We start from the raw sequence: 20,401 nt of genomic DNA on the forward strand, positions 1-20,401 counted from the left end.
CCTCATATCGTGGCTCTCCATTATTCATAGGAGGGTGTGACTTGTTGGCTCTTTTTTCCGCCTGTATAAAACGAGAAGTTCGCGTAAAAGAAAATACAGATGGAGAAGGCTAGCTGGATCGCTGTGTCACAGAGAGTCCCCTTAAGCCTACGTGACAACTCACATACTGTCCCTTTGTGACCAGCTTAATCGGCAGAATGCCCGGTCTATGTGTGCTTTGTCTCGCCGCTGCGCTGACTGCGTTCGCCCGGCTCGCCGGCACCGTGGGGCCGGTGGTCCGATGCGAGCCGTGCGACACCGGGGCGCTCATGCTGTGCAAGCCGCTGCCGAAGGACTGCGCGGAACAGGTGAGGGAGCCCGGCTGCGGCTGCTGCATGACGTGCGCCCTCGGTGAAGGACAGCCGTGTGGAGTGTACACGGGGCGATGTGGCTCCGGCTTGACCTGCCAGCACCAGCCGGGGGAGAGTCGACCACTTCAAGCTCTGCTGGAGGGACGGGGAGTGTGCTCCAAAAAACAGAACATCATTCTCAAACCGGGGCAAACACAGGGTAAGGAGCGGTGTCTTTATTTGTGCTTTTCGTGGTTTGTTGTTACGTTGTAGCTTTTTTGTGTGTTGTTATTTGGTGGCTTTGACAGGCGCCCCCCCCCCGCCCCCCTATGAGTTGTTGCCCTTGGCTTACCAGGTCTGGGGAGTTTCCTGCTCATGGTAACACCGATTAAGTGCGTTGTATCAATAGAGGATGAGAAAAGGCTCAAAGAAACTTACTCAAAATGTAAGTTATCATCTGGGCTGTTTTTCAGCCTTCCACAATGTAAATCAACATTCCTAGCTGTAGGGTTGAAGAGGAGAGGTCAACATTTCACAGTGATGTGTTCGCGTTAAACAAATCCTCCTAAAAGTTTGAGAGGATAACACCAGCTATGGGATGGAGGTTTACGTAGCAATTAATCGTTCCACCAGGCGGGTACTTTTTCCATATGCGCACAGCTTTTGGACCATCATGCGTAAAATGCAAAATTGAATTTAAGAAAAAGATAGTTGTTGGTGGTTTATAGATTGTTTGTTTTAAGAAATGGACAATACAGCCCCTTCTCTCTTTCTCCCTAACACACACACACACACACACACACACACACACACACACACATACACACACACACACACACACACACACACAGCCTGGCTCCCTCAAACCAATAGTTAAGGAATGCCATATACATACTGTAAGTATACAGAGGCTGAGCGCAGACCACGTCCTTGTTTTCTGTAATGTCCTTATTTTCCTTCAAGTAAAGCTCATGGATTTTTGTACACAGCATGAAAATATGTGCTGCTGCTTTCTGGTCCAGGATGTGGGCCAAAGCATCCTGGGTGTGTGTCAAAGGAGTGTGTGTGTGAGTGTGTGTGTGTCATTTCTGAGATCCCTATAAGCAACCAACACACACCCAGCCCAAACTGCATATTTCCTCATCACATGCTAGTATCTCTGCTCATACTGATATCTGCATGTCGTTTTGTGTGAATGGATGCAGGCTGCTCACACTGGTGAAGTGGCACACATGCCACCTCCATGTGAATACACACTGCTGTGTGTTTTGGCACTGCTGACGTCAGGCCTCCAGGAGCCTCAGTGTGTGTTTTCTTCTTCCTGGTTATTTGGTTTGGCCACAGTAATGTATGGTGCGCAAGCACTCAGCAGTCATATTGTCAGACATAGGCTAAACACTCACACATGCTTGTGCATCCATCAGTTTGCACACACACACTCACAGACTGTCATCAACTTGACCAAACTGTTTTACTTGTCTTACTTTTTCACTTCCCATCACTTATCCTGTATATTTCTTTCTTTATTTCTCTTCCACTCTTTCTCTGTCATTTCATATCTGTATATTACTATTTGCAGCCTCTAATTTAAGATACATAACATTATTTTCAACGTGGAGCAAAGAGACCCATCGTATATCTCTTCTCAGGCTTGTAAATCAGAACACAACAAATACAAGCAGCGAGACAAGTGTCAATGCATGCTGATTTGAAGTATCTCCATTACTGGAGATGGAGAAAAAAAGGTGGAAAATGATCCCAAGCACCCCTGTTGGTAAGAGTGTGTAAGTGCAGCCCAGTGGTTTCCACCGCCATCAGTCCCCAGCTCCAGAGCAGTCTCTCCTCCCAGACATTAACAAGCTCTCCTCACCACAGTTTGTGCTGTTTACCCCTGTGCCAATATACAAACAAATTGCGTAATGTGTTTATCTAAAACGCCCCAGACTTCCTAGAAAGGTTATATAAATGTTTATATTGACAATAAAAATTAATGCTTGCAGGAATCTTATAAAGGGCTCAATATTTTTGTACTTGGTTATGGACATTTATGGGCATTGTTGCTGAGTTCAGAAAAACCATGTGCAGGCTGTATCAAGTTAAAGAGCATCTGTTGCCTTCTGACTCTGTCTTGTTCCAGTTGATGCTGTTGTTGACATCCATGTTGTTATTCTGGAGAGCCTGGGAGACTGTGGAGCCCCACCACGTCACTAATTGATCAGATGGTCACGGAGAAAGGGTGGGCTGCCAGCCTGCCTGCCCACATGAGCTACACCCCTACATGCCCGTCAACCGCCCTCACCACAGCTCTCAAACACAAAATCTGCTTTGAGTTAACGGTTTAAAACTGTGTTTGGGTGTGTGTGAGCCACTGCATGTGTGTTCCCATCGTCCCTCTGCCTCTTCGGGACGTTTCCAAGCTCAGCTCAGCTTAGTTCCTCCGACTGTGGCCTTGTGGTGGTGTGGCCAACCGAGTGGCACATGACGGGTTGTTTGGTCCTCTCCTATATTAGGGAGCAGTGTTTTGAGACCCCTCCTCTCTTCCTCTCAGTCCGATGGTCCCCGCTCTGTCTTTAACGATTTGACAGGAATCTTTGCCAGCACCATGGGCTATTAATATATCTGCCCCCTCATCTCCCACTTTACCTCTTACTGCCCTAACCTTCTCCTCTTTTAGTCCCTAACCCTTATTCCCCATCCTACACATCTTAACACACACATGCTCACAAACAAATTTTTTCTTCTTCACAGCGTCCTTAAAAAGTCTTGTTTACACTCAGTTCCTCTCTGTGGCGGTATCTCTCAGTCTGCATGCTGTGGAAATTTGTGGATATGAAAACGTCATGTTTCTGTTTATTACTTGGCTTCATCTCTGTCGCCAAACAGTCCACAAGGCAATGAGCTAACTATTTTTTAACACTTTATTTTAAACAGGCCTCTCTTAGACAGTCAAGAATTGTTGGATTAAGAGAATTCATGTATCATCCTTTGTTTTAAGAAATGTAAACAACAAAAACTCTATGAAGCTGAAGTCAGCTACCAATTCATAGCTTCGGATTTTATGGGGAAAATTGAGAAAAAAATAAATTTAGATTTTTATTTTTAGGAGCTGATTCAGTTTTTGCACCACATAGAGTTGTAAAAAAGGGTTATCGTAAGATATCGTTATAAAAGCCATAAGGCTGTTAAAAATCCAATTTAGGATTTGCGAAATAGGGGTAGATTTAGATGCTTTTCTTGCATCATGACCACATAAGACCCGGTCTAATTTAAAAACCACCATACTTACACTTGTCAAACCACTAGTCTCAATGCAGAGAAAGTGGAGTCACCCTTTTATGTTTTAAGAACCAAAATGAAGGTTTTACAAATCTCTAAGTGGGTCTTAAACAGCCTTGAGGCTTTTACAAAAGCCTATATAACAGTCACACCTGTCAGTGGTGGGGGAAAAAGGATACAAGCCACAAAATGTTATCATTTATCTTTCATCTTAGCCTTTAAATCTGAAGCTACGGATTGTATGAACTTCAGCATCGTTCTGAAAGTATGAAACATTTGAAAACCGGTGACTTAACTTTACCCATACAGAGAACGCTGGTAATCGGTTAGAAGAGCCTTCTTCCAACGTGACAGCAACGATGACGGTGTTACCTGGTGTGGTGACTGTGAAGGGCGGGCACAGTCATGGGTCGATGGACACGAGACCTCCGCTGCACAACAAACTGATCCAGAAAGATCAGAACAGGAAGACTCAGAGTTACAAGGTGGAATCGGTGTCAGGAGGAGCCAATATGGACATGCATAACTTCTCCTTGGAGAACAAGAGGGAGACTGAGTATGTAAGTCACACCCAGAGGCAATAAAATTGCTATTAAAAATGTAATAGTGTTGCTATTTGGAGGAAAAACAGTAATGGCAGAGGTTTATAAACACAGTTGTTCACTGTGACCCCACTATGGATGTAGATGAAAATTAGCTTTAAGCTAACTTTGGTACGATACATCAAATAACATTTCTGTTTAATATTGTCCATTGTCCTTTACAAATAAATAAAATAAAATATAAAAATGACTTGCTTTCTGTCTTGTACCCTGTAAACTACATTTTAAAAATGTTTTTGAATTAAGCAGCTGAACTGTTAGCTTGCTAGGTATTTTTCTAGCTAGTTAATCCTCGAGCTACTTTGTATTTTGTTAACAATATTTACCATTACCATACCACAAACATCTGAATCTGAACTTGAGAGTGTTAGCTTCTTGAAAACAGAAATCATGAGCATTACACACAAGGTGAAAAACAAGTTTGTCATTGAGCAGCTAATATTTGATTAGCTTACCTGGGTTTTTGCTAGCTAACTAACGTTAGTTAGCTCTGTTTACGTTGTATTTTGTCCTTAAAATTTAAAGATGGATGGATGAAGTTGGGTATTCAAAAACTGAAATCATAAAAATTACAGGGGGGAAGAGTCTGTCATCAAGAGGCTGAAAGCAGACGGCTCGTTAGCTCTCTAACATAAGCTACCTTGTATTTTGTACACAATATTTACCTTTGGACAAATTCAAATTTGAAATGAATTAATAGGGCCTTTCACAGAGTGTGTCATGTTCATTATGAACCACACATAACTGGTGAATGCAAGGTGAGTGATTGAAAACTGTAAGCCAGGTGCTCAAATGGTTTGTTACCCTAAGTATTGGCCTTTCAAAGACGCAGCTACCTTTACTTGTGTCATGCAAATCCATGAATTGCACTGTTTGACAGTTCATTGGGTTCCAAGTAAACCAGAAGAGAGTAAACTGTCTTCATTGCTTTATGACATGGAGAGACAGCAGTCTGTAATTTTAAAAACGTTCTTTAGGGATTCTATGCATTTATTCAGGGGAGAGAGAGAGATGGGGAGTTACACGCAACAAAGAAATGCATACAAACAAAGGCCCCTGGCTGTACATGAACTCCCAGGCCACCAGGGCGAATCAGTCTGCAGGTTTCTTTATTTCAACCTAAGACTCCACCCACTGATTAGCAATCCTAAGAGGGAGAACTCATTTGGGAAATCAGCTGGTGAAGTCATTTGTTGGTATGTATCCCTACAGGCTACTGGCTCTCAATGGCACATTGAAGGCCACACTGGCCTATACAGTTGGCAAGAAACATATCATTGTCCACCTGGGTAGGTGGTGTACTTGTGCAGCCTCATGCATCAGAAAAGTTTAGTTGTCTACTATCATTTAAACAACATAATGTTTGATTATGTTCTATTAAACATTTTGCAAGAGATAGTACCACTTTTTCCAGAAAGCTGACATCTAATTTTGAACTTTACCTCTTCAATCTGGCCCTAACAGTGGGATCATCTCTGCAGCTTGGTGTCGTTCAGACAAGCACTGTTTACACTTTTTAGTTAAAATCTTAAAGTTTCCAAAACTGGCATAAACCTTTGAAAAAAAAATACATTAAGATTATTTTATGTTGATTTTATGTGATTTTGCAGCCATGAAAATGATGGCCATCCTTGGTTTAGTATATCTTAAATATAGCTTAAAGGATCTTAACAAGCAGATACCAAAAATATGTGAACATACAGTATGAGAAAATTAGTAAAACTACTTAGAGGGAAAGTTAATGGAACATTCGGGTCAGGAGGTACATTTTTATTGACTCTGATGCTCTCCGTAAACTTCTATAATTGCGTGAATACTTTTAATGTTCTTCATGTCTGTGATTGTGTAAGGATGAGTGTGTAATATTGGTGTCGGGGTGTGCTTGCCGTGTCGCTAGGGGCCGTGTCGACGGGAGATGGAGAGCATCCTGAGCAGTCTTAAAATCAACAACGTGCTCAACCCAAGAGGCTTCCGCATACCCAACTGTGACAGAAAGGGCTTCTACAAGAAAAAACAGGTGAGTGGCTCTCCCTGCTGTTTCATCTCTATTTTTCTCTCTCTCTCACACACACACATACACACACCTGTTTATATGCAAATAGACCCGCCGCATGCCTGAACACTTCCAAAGAATCCTCACAGACTCATCCCACCCACCCACGCATTCACAATCCCCCTTTTTTTGCAGCTCAGGTTGCCTTGACAGCCACATCAACACTATATTATCAGAATGGCTAATAACCATGTATTACCCCGGTAAATGCACTGCAGCCGTCTGACTCATGCCTCACAGGAAATGAAGTCGGTCAGGTGTGTTTGTGGGTGTGTGATGTGGGAGAGTGTGGGGGGTAGGGATGTAAGAATGTGGTCTGCGAGTGTGTGTGGCACGGTAGATGTGGCAGCAGGGGATTGTATGTATGGCGCTTGTTTGACGGCGGTAGTTTTGGTGAGGGTGTGTAGGTGTGGGGTGCTGTTGGTGAGGTAAAAAAAAAACAAGCAGGCTGTCACTGGTCTAGTTTTTCTTGTCCGTGGTACAGCAGACTCGGGCCACCCATGACCTGCTCATTTGTAAGAAGGGGGAAAAAAAGAGGAAACTCGTTGGAGTACTTTGGTGGGTGCTGACCTGAGTGGGAGGAGGGGTTATATGGGGATGGTGGCGGATGGAGGGGAGGAGTGGTGGGGCTTTGTTGAGCCACCACCCGATTTCCTGGGGTTGGGAACCTTATCGGAGGGATTTCACTGAACTAGAGCTCATTCTGAGAAACGCATGAGTCACCAAACCCCCCCCCCACAAGCACCATGAGTCAGAGACCAACTCGAGCCATAACAGACACACACAGAATAAAATCATCCCCTCAGATTCTTACCTCACTCTTTCCCAGTCTCCAAAGTGCGGTTTCATTGTTACTTTTATTAAAATCAGACTCATCCTTGGTCTTTTCCTGGATTTCATCAACACATAACTACCAAGAAATTGTCATTTCTTGTGTGTGTGTCTCTGTGTTTGTGCAGCAGTGTGCCAGCCCTTGTCGCCCTTTTCTCAGAGAGCCGGTGGGGTGCAGGGTGTTGTTTTATATCCATCCAAGGGGATGTGCCTTCACGGTGTGTTTCAGAGATTTATGACCGGAAACACAGCGAAGAGGAGACCGCGTGAACCGTCAAGGGTGACAATACCGTGAAAAGAAAGGAATAAGGGGAAAGGAGGTGGATGGGAAGGGGTGAGGGGTGGAGGAGTGAAGGACAGAGCAGAGGATAAAAGGGGCATAACCAAACACATGATACATAAATTGCCTCAGCATCCTAAAGTGATAAATCTCAATCTCAAGTTGGCACCAACTGTTGAAAGGTGGCTGATAAAAGCTGGTAGTTTCATCTTTCATAGGGACTTTTTCCACCAAATAGAACCAGGAATTAAATTGGGAACTAACACAGCTTTTACACCAAGTAGTTCTTGGAATGAAGGATCAACAGGAATTTAAAAAAGAACTATATTTAAGTCCCATTTGTGGATTTTTGTTTGTGTTTTCACTGTGAGGATTAGGCAAATTAGACCGATAATGGTAACGGTTTTCACACAAAAAGAAACAACAGCATAGAGTCATTGTGTGAGACATGCAGTGGAAAAGGAGACCAAAAGTTCCTCTAACATATTTGTGTTTAGTTTACAACAACTTCTGAAGAACCGTGAAGGCAAAGCAGACCAATCACAGATTAAAAAGAAGTGACGGGTTTGTTTGTGTTGTTAATTTTGCATGCAATGGATTGTTCTTTGTATTCTACTCTGTGATGCAGAAATATGATTATGTTTCAATTAAGCAAACGTGCAAATGAAAGGGAGGTTACAAATGCCAGAAAGGCAAGAATGAACACAGTAGAGAAGTTTTACTCTGCTTTGAGGCTTGTATTTAATCAGGGAGACCAGTGCAGAGCTACACTGATAGTTAAGGGGCCACCAGAAAGTACTAACTGCGGAGCACGGACTTATGGCAGGCAGAGACGAAGATTGGAAACAGGTTAATCTGGTCGATATGCAGAAAAAGGTCCTGAGTTCCTAGAAAAGGGCTAATAAGGAACAACAGCTGTGGTCAGATTAGATTCATGTCAGTTAAAATGGATTCCGATGGGGAATGTTGTGCTTCCTCACTATCCACTCCACATACTATGCTCAGTATTGTTGCAAACACCAGTTTTTCTACCAAAATAAGGCTGCATACACTACTGTCATTTGAAACTCTTGGCACTTGTGACGACTGAATGTTGGCTTCGGTCATTAAGCTGCTAACTGTGCAAGCTTTAAAGGTCTTTTCACACGGGAAGTGACACTCCGCCTGCATAGTCGCTCGGCCCTGCGGGGTTGCTCTGCGCTTCTCATGTGAACAGACACAGAGACAAGCGCTCCGCGAGTAAACGGCAGGCGCTCTGTGCATAGTAACCATGGCAACGGCTTCTGTGCACTAAACAGCTGCAGCCTATTTAACTTAAAATTATACATAACTTTACCTGATACATTCAGTTTTGTGGGGATGCTCTGCCATGCGAATTCCCTCCTGCTGATGTCGTAATAAATATTTAGTAAACAGTGATAGATTTCTGGAAACTCACAAACAGCGAGGAATCAGTCTCGCCTCCATTGATTTGAGCTGTGTGTCGCAAAACAAAAAGTCAATTCAACTCTGGCAGCGGGCGGCAGGCGTGTGCGTGAGACGAGCACGACCGAGACAGTTTCACGGGAACACGCCCACTTGTCGCTACGCCTGTCGCAATGCCCGTGCCTCCTTCAATTACGAGGTGCGTAAATCGCTTCCTGTGTGAAGAGGCCTTAATTCAGCCATATATTGGGGGAGCAATGACTATTTGAAATGAGCAAACAAATGGATTGTGAAGCAATTGGATAAAGACTGGGGTGAGCTCAAAACTAACTATGTGTCGTCTGACCACATCTGAAGAAAAATGTTTATAGCTATTCAGAACAGCCATAGTCAAAGGTGGGGCGAAAAGCTTTCTCACCTCCACCCACCAGGTCAATCGCTTTCTGATTGTTGGTTTTGGAAAGTTACAGATATTGTCAGACACGTTTCCACTCCGAATACTTGTCACTGTTCTAATCTACATGAATTCAACCCGATTGCTGCCATGAAGGACAAAAGTACCAACTTTCAATAAGACATAAGATATTTATAATTAGATATAAGTGTACAATATGTGTGAACTATCATGCGGTAAGTCACAAGCGTGTGTGCTTTTCACTGTATATGTTGCTAGTAATGTGAGTGCCCCAGCACTGTAGGAGAGGTTTGAGCAGTGCAAGCCCTTCCTCTGCTACAGAGAAACCTATTTTTAGCAGCAGTTATATGAATTGGCCCAGTATCCCAGTTCAGGCCATGCATGCCCAACACTGACCCTCTCATTACACCCCTCAAAGTCTCACCCTCACTCTCATTTTCCCTCTCCCTCTCAATGTTACTTTCAGACACTGTCTCTCTCTTATTCATCATTTCACCCACCCATCATTACCCCCATTATGCCCTGCCTACAGTCATTCACCCGTCTTTTGTTCTGCCTGCCCGCTCCATCATTCTGTCCATCCTGCCCTTCCGCCCACCTGGCTTTTCCTTCCTTGTTTGGCCAGGAATCACCCCGCAGAGGGTTGTGAAGGGGAGGACAGTGTCTCTGTCTCTGTGTACTCTTTCAGAGTTGTGTGTGTGTGTGTGTGTTGAGAGGAAGAGGAGGAGGAAGAGGTAGTGGGTTAAGGATGTGAGCCAGGTGCCTGTGCACCCTTATCCCTCCTCCCATCCTGGGGCCTGACAGTGCCAGGACCATAAGGGCTGACTTATTGAGCGTGACTCAGAAGGATCTGTGCAAACGTACACACCGACCACAATGGCTTTATAATAACTGGCCAACCTTCGGGGGACCCAGACAGCTATTTTCACTCTGTCTCTCTCCCTCGTTCTGTTCCCTCCCTGGATTTCTAATCCACCTCGCCTTCCCTCTCACTGGGGGATATGGAGGAATTTTTTTGCCATGGCTTTTACATAATATGTCGGGTAGAGTAATATTCTTCAATACCAGTACTTGAGTTTTGGTGTTGAAAACAAAAAAACTTATCCATATATACAACTTTTTTCTACAAACCCTTTTTTCTTTTTGCATCAGTGTATAATATCTTAACAGCAACTGTGCAAGGACTTCAATGTCCACAAGAGTTCATACTGTTCTGTGTGACGACAAACCCGTGCGACCACGTCCATGTATGCAGACAACCAGTGTAGTATTAAAAAGGAGGCACATATGTGCATCGTTTTGGACATGTTGCCCAATCGTCTCTAAAATGTCAAAAACAATGCTCGTCACAAGTTAGTGGATCCCAAATTGATGGTTCAGTGGTTAGTGCAGTTGCCTCACAGGAAGACGTTCTGGGTTTGAACTCATCGGCTGGCTTGGCCCCTTCTGTGTGGAGTTTGCATGTTCCCCCGGTGCAGGGGTTTTCTCCCACAGTCCAAAGGCATGCAGGTTAGTTTAACAGACAGCTCTAAACTGCATGGAAGTGTGAATGTTTGCATGAACGGTTGTATGTCTCTATGTGTTACCCTGCCTCATTCCCTAAATTTCTGTTAATAGAGAATCGACTAAACATGCCCCGTTTTAAAGAGTGTCCTCGTCTTCTACTCATGTCACGCTTTCTCTCTTTCCGAAAAGTCTTTCATCACATCTAGTCATTATTGATTATGTAGGCTCCTATTTTAAAGTTTGTGTGGCTCCATTCTTCTACAAATAAATTATTCTGGAGTTGAATTCACCGGGACTCTCATTGAACTATTTTTTACAAAAAGCAATATCCCGCAGCTACTCCCAATGCACTTGCGAACACACACAGATGCACCCTCTTTTACACAAAATTATATGTGCGCCCCTACACACACACACACACACACACAAACACACACACACACACATTGCATTTTATCAGCTTGTGTTTATCCTGTGGTCACACCAGGCTCTTTTTAATGTCCGTGAAGCCCAGCGGCGCTGCTATTAGCTATAAAGACCTGTATCACAAGAGGATGCATTCATACGCATACACACCCCATAAAGGTAGCATTATGAATGTGCGGAATGGATAAAATGTGCTTTTTTAGTGGCAGCGTAGACCATGCTGGTCCAGTGCTGGAGCTGTTAGGCTGAAAGTATGGGGCACAAGGTCTGAGCTGACCTCTGAGCTGATGTTCAGACTCTGTAGTTCAGGGTGCTAGGATTAATGAGCACCTTGTAAAAACTATGCTTTGAGTATCAACTACTCACCTCACTGTGCTTGAAAGGTGCCCTGAAGAGTTTGTAGTTTCCTTCTTCATAGAGGACAGCAAATATAATCATCTTGCATTCAAGATGGATGCAGCAGTAAAAGCAACCCAGTTTCATCACAAAAAAGTATCAAAATGTTCATAGAAACTTTAAAAACGACTGCTGCATAATTCTGCTGCATAATTCTTCTTCTTCTTCTTCTTCTTCTTCTTCTCTGTCCATTTGTATGCTTGTGTTTCCAACAGAGCCTTATTATTTTCATTTAGATATCCACTTTCTAGATATCTTGGAAAAAGCCAATTTAAGAGATCCTTATCAAAACTGTATATTTACATTGTTTGTTTATGAAAAAAAAAACAAAAAAAGAATTTCCATTTGTTAACATCTTCTGTTTGTAACTAGCATGGTTAGCTGTTTAGTTTCAAAACAGTAAACAGCTAGCTGCTAGAAATAAACAATCGCATAAAACTATGAATGTTTGGGACTGAACAAAGAAATAGACAAAGGAGAAGTGGAATATTCTGCATGGTTTGAAACGTTTCCATATTCTTTTTTTTCCACTCTGAAATTAGAATCCATTGTACTGTAGGCTAACTGTCATGAAACAAAGGATGCGACAAACGTCTGCAAAGTGAGTGGTTAAAGAGGCTATATGTAGTTTTCAGTGGTGCGTTTTTTTAGATTACAACCGTGTGCGCGTTTACGCTGATCAAACTAATAAGCGAAGCATTATCCGACACACACGGGAGATTTTTATCTAGAGGCTCAGCAATGTGAGCACAGCGAAATATACTGGATGATAACGAAACGGTTAGTGAGCTGGACTGAATATTATAAATTAGATTGTTGCCACACTTTATAACAGTTAGACCGCAGTAAGTAATGTTACTGTAACGTTTGTGAATGGGTCTTTCACTGTGGTGTTGTCCTACGCCGTTATTATGCACTGTTGTTTATTATTATACTGGTTACGTAAGTTACTAGCGCCTGGTGGAGAAGCTATGTGCCTGAGTATCAGTAAAACCACAATAAATTCTAAATTGAACTTTACGAAGCAAACAGTGGTATATCCGTGCGGACGTAACAAGAGCTGGCTGCTCCTGCCTGCATGACTTTAGGCTAGTAAAAATAAATCACTCCACATAAGCTTTTTACCTTTACACCTGTCTTGCAGGCTAAAATCAACACTGACATAATACCGGCGGTACACAGGATAGTAATATGGATCGCGTTAGCTGGTGAAGTAATGTGAAAAGCCATAACGTTACAATTTGCACCGGATAACGTTAGCATCTGCTCATTTGGTCTGATTGGCTTCAGCACATAAAACTTTATCATTGTTTTTTATCCCTACGTGGACTTTATGTTGGAGTTTGTGGTGGAGTCTGTGTTGTGCTGGGAGCGGGTCGCTTTGTGGTGTTAGTGGACTGCATTTCGTTACCTACGGTGTTGTCATCGCTGTAGTTGGCGCATGCTGAGAAGCGATTTATTGACAAGTGAATTCATTAAAAAGAAGTACATATAATACAAAAATGTTTTATGTTTCTTTAAGCAACATGGATTTGTGTGGGTTTTTAAAAGGAAACCAGTGCAAAAATTAAGTTAACAACAAAGTCTCAGGTAGTTGTGAAGTGACATCCAGTCTTCAGTGGACGTTTGGCTAGGCTATCTTCTGCCCACAGTGTGTGTGTGTGTGTGTGTGTGGATTGAAGCAGTAAAGAAAGGATTGCTTGAGATGACTGCTAATAGTTCACAGATGAAAGAGACTGAACGGAAATTCAAAGGTAGCCAAGCAACAGGGGAATGCACACATGCACATTTTGCTCTTCCTCTACTTTCCGCCTCTCGTTTGGCTTCCCATACACAGACACAAACACACACACACACACACACACACACACACACACACACACAAGGCACATACAGGACTCAATCATCATTAACCAAAGCAGAGGAACACAATGTTAAGCTCCTCTCCGCAGTCTGGTCCACTCGGTCAGGGCTAAAATAGAAGCTGACCGCAGACTCAGGCGATGGCACTGTGAGGGGGAATGGAGGGAGGAGAGGAGAGAGACAGACAGAAAACAGAGTACGAGAAGAGGAGGAGGAGGAGAAGGAAGAGAGGTAGGTAGTTAGGAGGAAAACTGAGTTTGAGTTCACTGAAAAGAATCCCTCGATGATGTTAGTGTGTGAGAACGGGGTGTGTTGGGCTGCGTACTTACCCCCAGACTGCTGCAGTAGTTGTTGGTATTTTAATGGGCCTCTGTCTCTATAAAGCTGCCTTTGATCATGCACTCAGGCTGCACGTTGATGTTGAGTACGCCGGAAACAGACACCTGGTCACACTCTAGAGCCTGTCTGTCTGCCTCTGTGTCGCTGCACAACTGCCTACAATGCAGTGCGTAAGTATTAGGAGAGTTTTGTTTTCGCTCTGCACTCCTGGTTGATTGATGGAATTTAAATGAAACAAAATAAAATTAAAGTGCTGCTTTTGTGCTTTAATTTGAGGATGTTTGCATCCACACCTGACAAAAAAAAATCAAGTCTACATAAATGGGCTGCATCTTAAAGGCTTTCAAAGTGTGCACAGATCTTAAGTCCAGTGGAAGAGAGTTCCAAAGTGAAGGAGCTACAGCCTCAAAAGCACAACCTCCTTTTGTCTTGAGCCCGGAGCGAGAAAGAACTAACTAACCCTGATCTGAGGACCTCAGATTCCAACAAGTGATAAAGGGCTGCAGTAGCTTTTTAAAGAGGCAGTCAGTAAGATTTTGTTGTGTATCTTTCTTTTCCTATTGTTTTCTCTTCATTTCTGTAGGATATGAAAATGAAGTCTGCAATGCATTAACTCATCACAATTATGTAATTCAGTCAGAAATCACTGTGGACACTGCGGGAATCATTAGCTGTGATGTAAAGTGGTTTGTAGTAAATGGTAGTGTTGTAGTCAATACCTCCCAAACCGAGACCAAGTCAAGACCAAGACCAGAGTTTATCGAGACCGAGACAAGACCAAGACTTTTAGCGACTGAGACCAAGTCGAGACCAAGACCAGTTCCCCACATTACCTGACACACAATAAAATGTGGAATGAGATCATAGGTACTTCTCAAATTGATCTGAAAGATCCACATTCTCATTAAAACACCCACATACACTACAGAGCTGTAATCAGTAACTCCTTTTCCATGTTTACCATCCACTTAACATTAGAGCTGGGCGATATGGCCAAAAATGTTATCACGATAAAAAATGTCAACATTCGATATCGATAATTAACACAATAAATGTCAAATCATTGTATAATATGGTATGCAGCTGCAGCTAAAGGTGATGTAACTTGACTTACACATTAGTTACATAGCTGTATGTGGCCTGTCTTATCATTGTTTATCACAAGCAAAAATGTAACTTAGGAACAAGTTGTCACCACATGTCCTGTCCTCAGACTCTAACAAACTAGTTCCCTCAATATGTTAACTAAATTAGGTAGCTTGTGCACCTGGCTTGGTGGCAAAACTCTGACAAGCAACCATAGCAAGCAACTGAAATTTGTGCCCTGAAACATACAGTATACATATGTAAGCTTGCTATCTCTGCTAACGTCACTTACACATAGCATACCTTTCTTTTTGGTTTCTTTCTAAGTGGAAGTAAAAGTTAATAAGATGGTCCCAGCTGTCTCCCTAAGGTTGCACTGCAGAATTTACTGACTGCTGTGTTTTCTTCTGGATGCTGTTTTACAGATTCATTCTTTAGATAGCTAAATGTTATTACGGAGATTTTGCTAACATATCCTCCTGCTCACAGACAGCCACATCTTCTCCTGTCGCCCTCATTCTCGTTCTTCGAGTGCGTGTGAAGGGGGGCTGGGAGGGGTGACAGCCGCTAAAGGTAAAAACACATTTTTAATTAGGGTTATTGGTTGCATTTAAAGCAACACGTTTTACATCCAGTCAAAGTTTGTATGTTAACAAAAATAATCAGACAATGCAAAAGCAATTTATTGATATTTCCAAAGTTGTGGTCTTGACTGGTCTGAAATCCCGAGTCCTCTATGTTCATGACCGAGACAAGACCGAGTACAAATGTGGTCGAGTCTGAGACGAGACTGAGACCATCAAAAAGTAGGCTTAAGACCAGTCGGTACTTCAACACTAGTAAATGGGCTAAAAATGCAATACTATGTCAAATATATGTACTGTGTACTATATACACACACTGTATATACTGTACAGTCCACTACTTTCAGACTTCACTGCCAGCAAGACAGGCTGGTCACCTCGCCGCTCTGTCATGTGTACCCCAATGGAGCTCATAAAGTTGCCACTCTACAAAGCCTGGCCCCCCGTGGGACATCTGATATTACTGCGTGTGTGTGTGTGTGTGTGTGTGTGAGAGAGAGAGCACATATGTGTAAGCAGGTCAGGGGTATGTATATGTGCGGTACATACACCTCTTGTTTGTGTGTGCCTACATGTTTGCTGATGTGTGTTTATGTGCACATACAGTATGCACGCACACTTGTGCACACGCAGGCCATAATCAGCTCCAGATGATTTTGAGTGTCTGCCAGCTTCCCAGAATAGCAGCGCTGGTTTCCTTGCAGCCCTCCAACTGGCCTTGGCAAATATTTTAGCAACTCCATGTTTACCTTCACACTCCTTCACTCTCACTCGCTCAGTGCATTCCTCATTCCTGCCCATCTCTATTGAAAATAATCAACTTTTTCATAATTTACCCCCACTGGTCAGGAGCACATGAGCCTGATAAACAAATTCCCATACACCTCATAGATGGGACAAACTCGACAGCATGCTGGTTGCACGTGGATGTCTGAGCGAGACTCTCCCGCTCTGATCCTGATACATTTATTATTGCCTTTCACAAGGCCAACAGCTGCATCATCTTCAGCATTTAATTCCGATAAACACATAATGATGCACATAAAAACTTGACAGTTCCAGACAGCAGGGCATTCCTCTCGGTGATCGATGACATGTTTGTCTCATAAGGGTTCTGCTGACAAACATTCAAAATCTGAAAGCCAACAGAGAGATAGCGCATGTTAAAGGTGGTGTGGATAAAGCTGTGTCAGGGTAAGTCCTTACCTTGGAAAAGCTTATTTGTTTCTCAGAGTGTCTCTGATGGAAGTCAGTGATGAGTGATGTTTGTCCATACAATGCCTCTTGTTGAAGGCTGCACACATTTAGTCTTCGCATAGTGTTTACTAAAAGCAAACAAGCAGCATATTCATTTTTTTCCCTTCACCTCTCTTTGCAGTGCCGTCCATCCAAAGGCAAGAGGCGGGGCTACTGCTGGTGCGTGGACAAATACGGGCAGCCTCTGCCCGGCTACGACGGCAAGGAGCGGGGCGAGACGCTGTGTTCTAACCATGAGAGCAAGTGAGAGGACGAAGGGACGACGAGTGGACGGAGAGAGGACGGAGAGAGGAGGACAGAGAACAAGAGGGGTGAGGGGAGAGAGAAAGACAGACAAAGAAAGAGAGCCGACTTTGCTCTTGCATGTAGTTTTAATCAAACATTTGAAGGGACTCTGGACCTTTGATTTCAGGTCCCATTTCTGTCGGAGAGTTAGGGCGAGAACAAGGGGGAGGGCGAAAGGGGTGGAGCACAGCCTCTGCAACCAGCCAAGCCTCCTGTCCATCACAGCTATCTGTCCTGTGCTTAGGGAGCCTCTATGCTTTCTTTTAAATAAAAATAATTAAGCTGAAAGCTGGGAGAAAAGTTGAAGAAAGAGAGAATCCTACCATCTGCACTATTCTTTTAGAGAGAGAGGAAGGAGGGACTTTTCCACTCACTACAGAGGACTTGTTTGTGACTGTGACCCGAAAAAAAACCCATACCACCGCCGTCTCTATTGTGTGTGTCTGTCTGTATGTGAGTGTGTAATCGCGAGTGTGTGTTTGTCTTAGTGTGAGCACCTGCATAATATACGTGTGCACAGCTGCATGTCTGTGCAAGATGCCGTATGAGTGTGCACTTTCCCAAAAGTGTTTATTTGTGTAAATACTGTATGTCACTAAGCTCAGTTTAGCGATGTCAGACTGCCCATCCCCAGCACCTGCTCCATTAAACAATGCAGATAAAACGCTCTCTGGCTCAGGGTCCATTTTGAAGTGAAGGTTTATGGGATGGCAGGGCTTTGACTTCTTATCCAGCATGATGGCCACCAGGGGCCCTCCTTGCTGCCTCGGACTTGTCCCTCGCCCTGCAACTGGGAAGGGAATAGAAGAAAACCGTGCAGTTACCGTGCCTTAAAAACAGACATTTCCATGCCTCCCCTCACCTTCACCCTCTGTACTCCTCGATTAAAGGAATACTTAACAGAAAATCTACCTTTTGAATATCAAAAACTCGTCCCCTGCAGGCTTTAAATGCAGCTCTGAATAATTTGCAGCTTACACCTTTGTGGAGGACAGCAGCTTTAGTTAGCCTGAAATCACAGCAACTACAATAGATTTGAAGGGCAACAAAGAGAAGTTGTGTATTGGTATGGAACATACCAAATGGATGGTGGAGAGGTGGACTATGCTGCAGCAGTGGTTTGAGAAGTTTCCATGGACATTTTGATGCTTTTTTGGGATTATGGGTTGCCAATGGAGTCCACGGTAACTGCTGTGAATCCAAGCTAACTACAGCTGCTGTTCTCGATGAAAGAGCAAGTTACAAATTTTTAAAGTATTATTTTAAGGTGCTCACATGCTGGCCGCCCTGCACTCTAGTGAGATTAGTCTGTCTTCTAGTCTCTTTCCCACCACCTCCTGTCCCTGTCCACATTCATGTCCCTGTTCCAATATGGCTGTAACTGTGGAAAGCTGATGAGGTCATTATTTGTCTCTTTTTCCCTGCCATTTGATGTTTTAATGTCTATTAATGTAGTTTTATATTGCCTGCTGGTATGTATAAACGCTGTTGCAGTCGCGTTTGTGAGCGCACCTCTATGCTCCTGCACATGTGTGCCAGTGGATCTGAATGCCATTCTGTAAGATATTCAACCTTTTTGTCCCGCATAGAAATTCCAAAAGCAATTTTACTATATTGGAACGTTAAGATTTCATTTTTCGAGCACTTTTGGACTTTAGTAATCAATAAAGTGATAAAACCTGCACGATGTAAAGAGACACAGACTGGCATTGTAGTCATCATACAGAGTGGCTAAAAAATAACCTCATTGGCTTTCTATATGTAAACTGCTCTCCTATGTCCTCAACCCTTCTTTGTCCCATGTCCATCATGCAGCTCTGGTGCTGAGCTCCTCCAACCCTACATGTCTTCACCCCATGTCTAAAAATGTGTCCTTGTCTGTGTGCCTCATCCCGTCCCTGTCTCCGACCCACAAACCCGAGCCCCATTTCAGCACCCTGCCCTCCTCCAGTCCTCTTCCTGTCAGTGGTGCAACCTGGTGTAGGCTTGTTTGTACGGGGCGAGCCCGGTGTGACCGGCCCGCTCTTCCACAGGTGCCAGCTGCCCCTATGCTTCAAGCCCAAGCACAAGCACTTAAAGCACTTTAGCTGCGCCGCTACTCGTCATTGCATGCAGTTAAAGACAATTGGACCTATCTGAATCTGCATACCTTTCCTTCGAGGTAATGTCAGATGAAACAGTGTGATACTGTAAGAAAACAATAATAACCTAGAGAGGAGAAGAAAAAGAAAGAAAAAAAAAACGAAACTACACCAGGACCTTCTGACAGAGAACTTAGCGAACACCCCTCAGAAATTTTCCATTCAATGCAACTATTTTCTTTTTTGTTGTTGTTGTTTTTGTTTCTTTGAAAAATGCTTGTATGATGGTATGCCAACAAATCTCCACAAGGTGGACACAGCACCAAATATGCATTCACACAAGTGGTAGGGGGTCTGAGGGAGGAGGCAGGGTCCTCCCAGAGGAGCTTCCGGCCCGATGCTCTCCCACATCCTGTGTAAAGACTTGAAAAGTGGAGAGAGCGCCGACAAAGAATGCTTGCCCAGTAGCTTGGTAGCATGAAATCGGCTGTACACTTCCTTTAATAGACAGCAGCAGCTTACAACCAGCCTGTTGGTGCTATATCCCATCTATTCAAAGACTTGATGTGAGGGGAGGAACATACATAAAATATGTTTAAGCTATTCCCTCCCTAATATTTGTAAGTGTGTCTTTTTATATATTATTATTATTATTATTTCCTGGCCAGCTATGTGTCTGACTAGACATCATGTACAGTACTTAAAAATGAAAATTATTTATCTAAGAAAGAATTATAAGCTGATCCAAACTAGGTTTTCTTATGAACAATTAAGTGACTCACCGATTGCACAGCAAAGTCTATATGATTCAGTGTATTTTGGGGAATATAATCACTAATGAATGTTTTATTTTGTAATGGAACTTTTCCTTCTGTTGCTCAGCAGTGTCATTTTTAAGCTCCGTGCCCAGCAGGCGAGTTTCAGCCTGGGGCAAAATCTGTGTCAGTCAGTCACTCAGGTCTCTGGTCATCTTATTTCACTGCTTCTTAAGGCAAGTGAACCTCACACCTCTTAGTAAGTCACTTCTCTCCATGCACACCCAGCCATCCTTCCTCAGTCTGTTAGTGCAGAGCCAGGGTCACACTTCTGTAACGTCACTTTTGATTTTTTTATTGTTATTTTTCCCTGCTGGTCACATTAAGAATCTCTCTGTTCACGGGTAAATGTATTTTGTTTCGAGTTTTTTGACTCAAGCTTTTCATGATACTAAACTAAAAAATCACACAGCTATTATTTTCTCTGAGAAAGGAAACGATTTTGATTCAAAATATAATTTGTATTTAATGTCTTTTTTTAAAATAAAAATGAACACATTTTAAGATATTGTCTCTGGTGTTTGTTATTGTATCTTCCATCACTTAGTTTTT

General features: G+C 43.1%; 1 protein-coding gene across 1 annotated transcript; it reads left to right on the forward strand.

The window, feature by feature from the left end:
* The first annotated feature begins 83 nt into the window (after positions 1–83).
* On the forward strand, positions 84–20,353 carry LOC119900263 (insulin-like growth factor-binding protein 3). The gene is made up of 4 exons (XM_038715058.1): positions 84–549; positions 3,915–4,165; positions 6,105–6,224; positions 16,790–20,353. The coding sequence occupies exons 1-4, from the start codon at positions 198–200 to the stop codon at positions 16,913–16,915; spliced, it is 849 nt and encodes a 282-aa protein (XP_038570986.1). The 5' UTR covers positions 84–197; the 3' UTR covers positions 16,916–20,353.
* Positions 20,354–20,401: the final 48 nt, after the last annotated feature.

The sequence above is a fragment of the Micropterus salmoides genome, unplaced genomic scaffold, assembly GCF_014851395.1.
Source record: "Micropterus salmoides isolate LMB-PRFRI ecotype aquatic unplaced genomic scaffold, ASM1485139v1 Ms_hic_scaffold_13, whole genome shotgun sequence".
Classification (NCBI taxonomy): domain Eukaryota; kingdom Metazoa; phylum Chordata; class Actinopteri; order Centrarchiformes; family Centrarchidae; genus Micropterus; species Micropterus salmoides.

Bases quoted from the DNA above. Each gene is read 5' to 3' on its own strand.
- LOC119900263 (XM_038715058.1), top strand. From the start codon at position 198: ATGCCCGGTCTATGTGTGCTTTGTCTCGCCGCTGCGCTGACTGCGTTC. The intron at 4,166-6,104 runs GTAAGTCACACC...CCGTGTCGCTAG, and splicing joins ACAAGAGGGAGACTGAGTAT to GGGCCGTGTCGACGGGAGAT. The intron at 6,225-16,789 runs GTGAGTGGCTCT...CTCTCTTTGCAG, and splicing joins GCTTCTACAAGAAAAAACAG to TGCCGTCCATCCAAAGGCAA.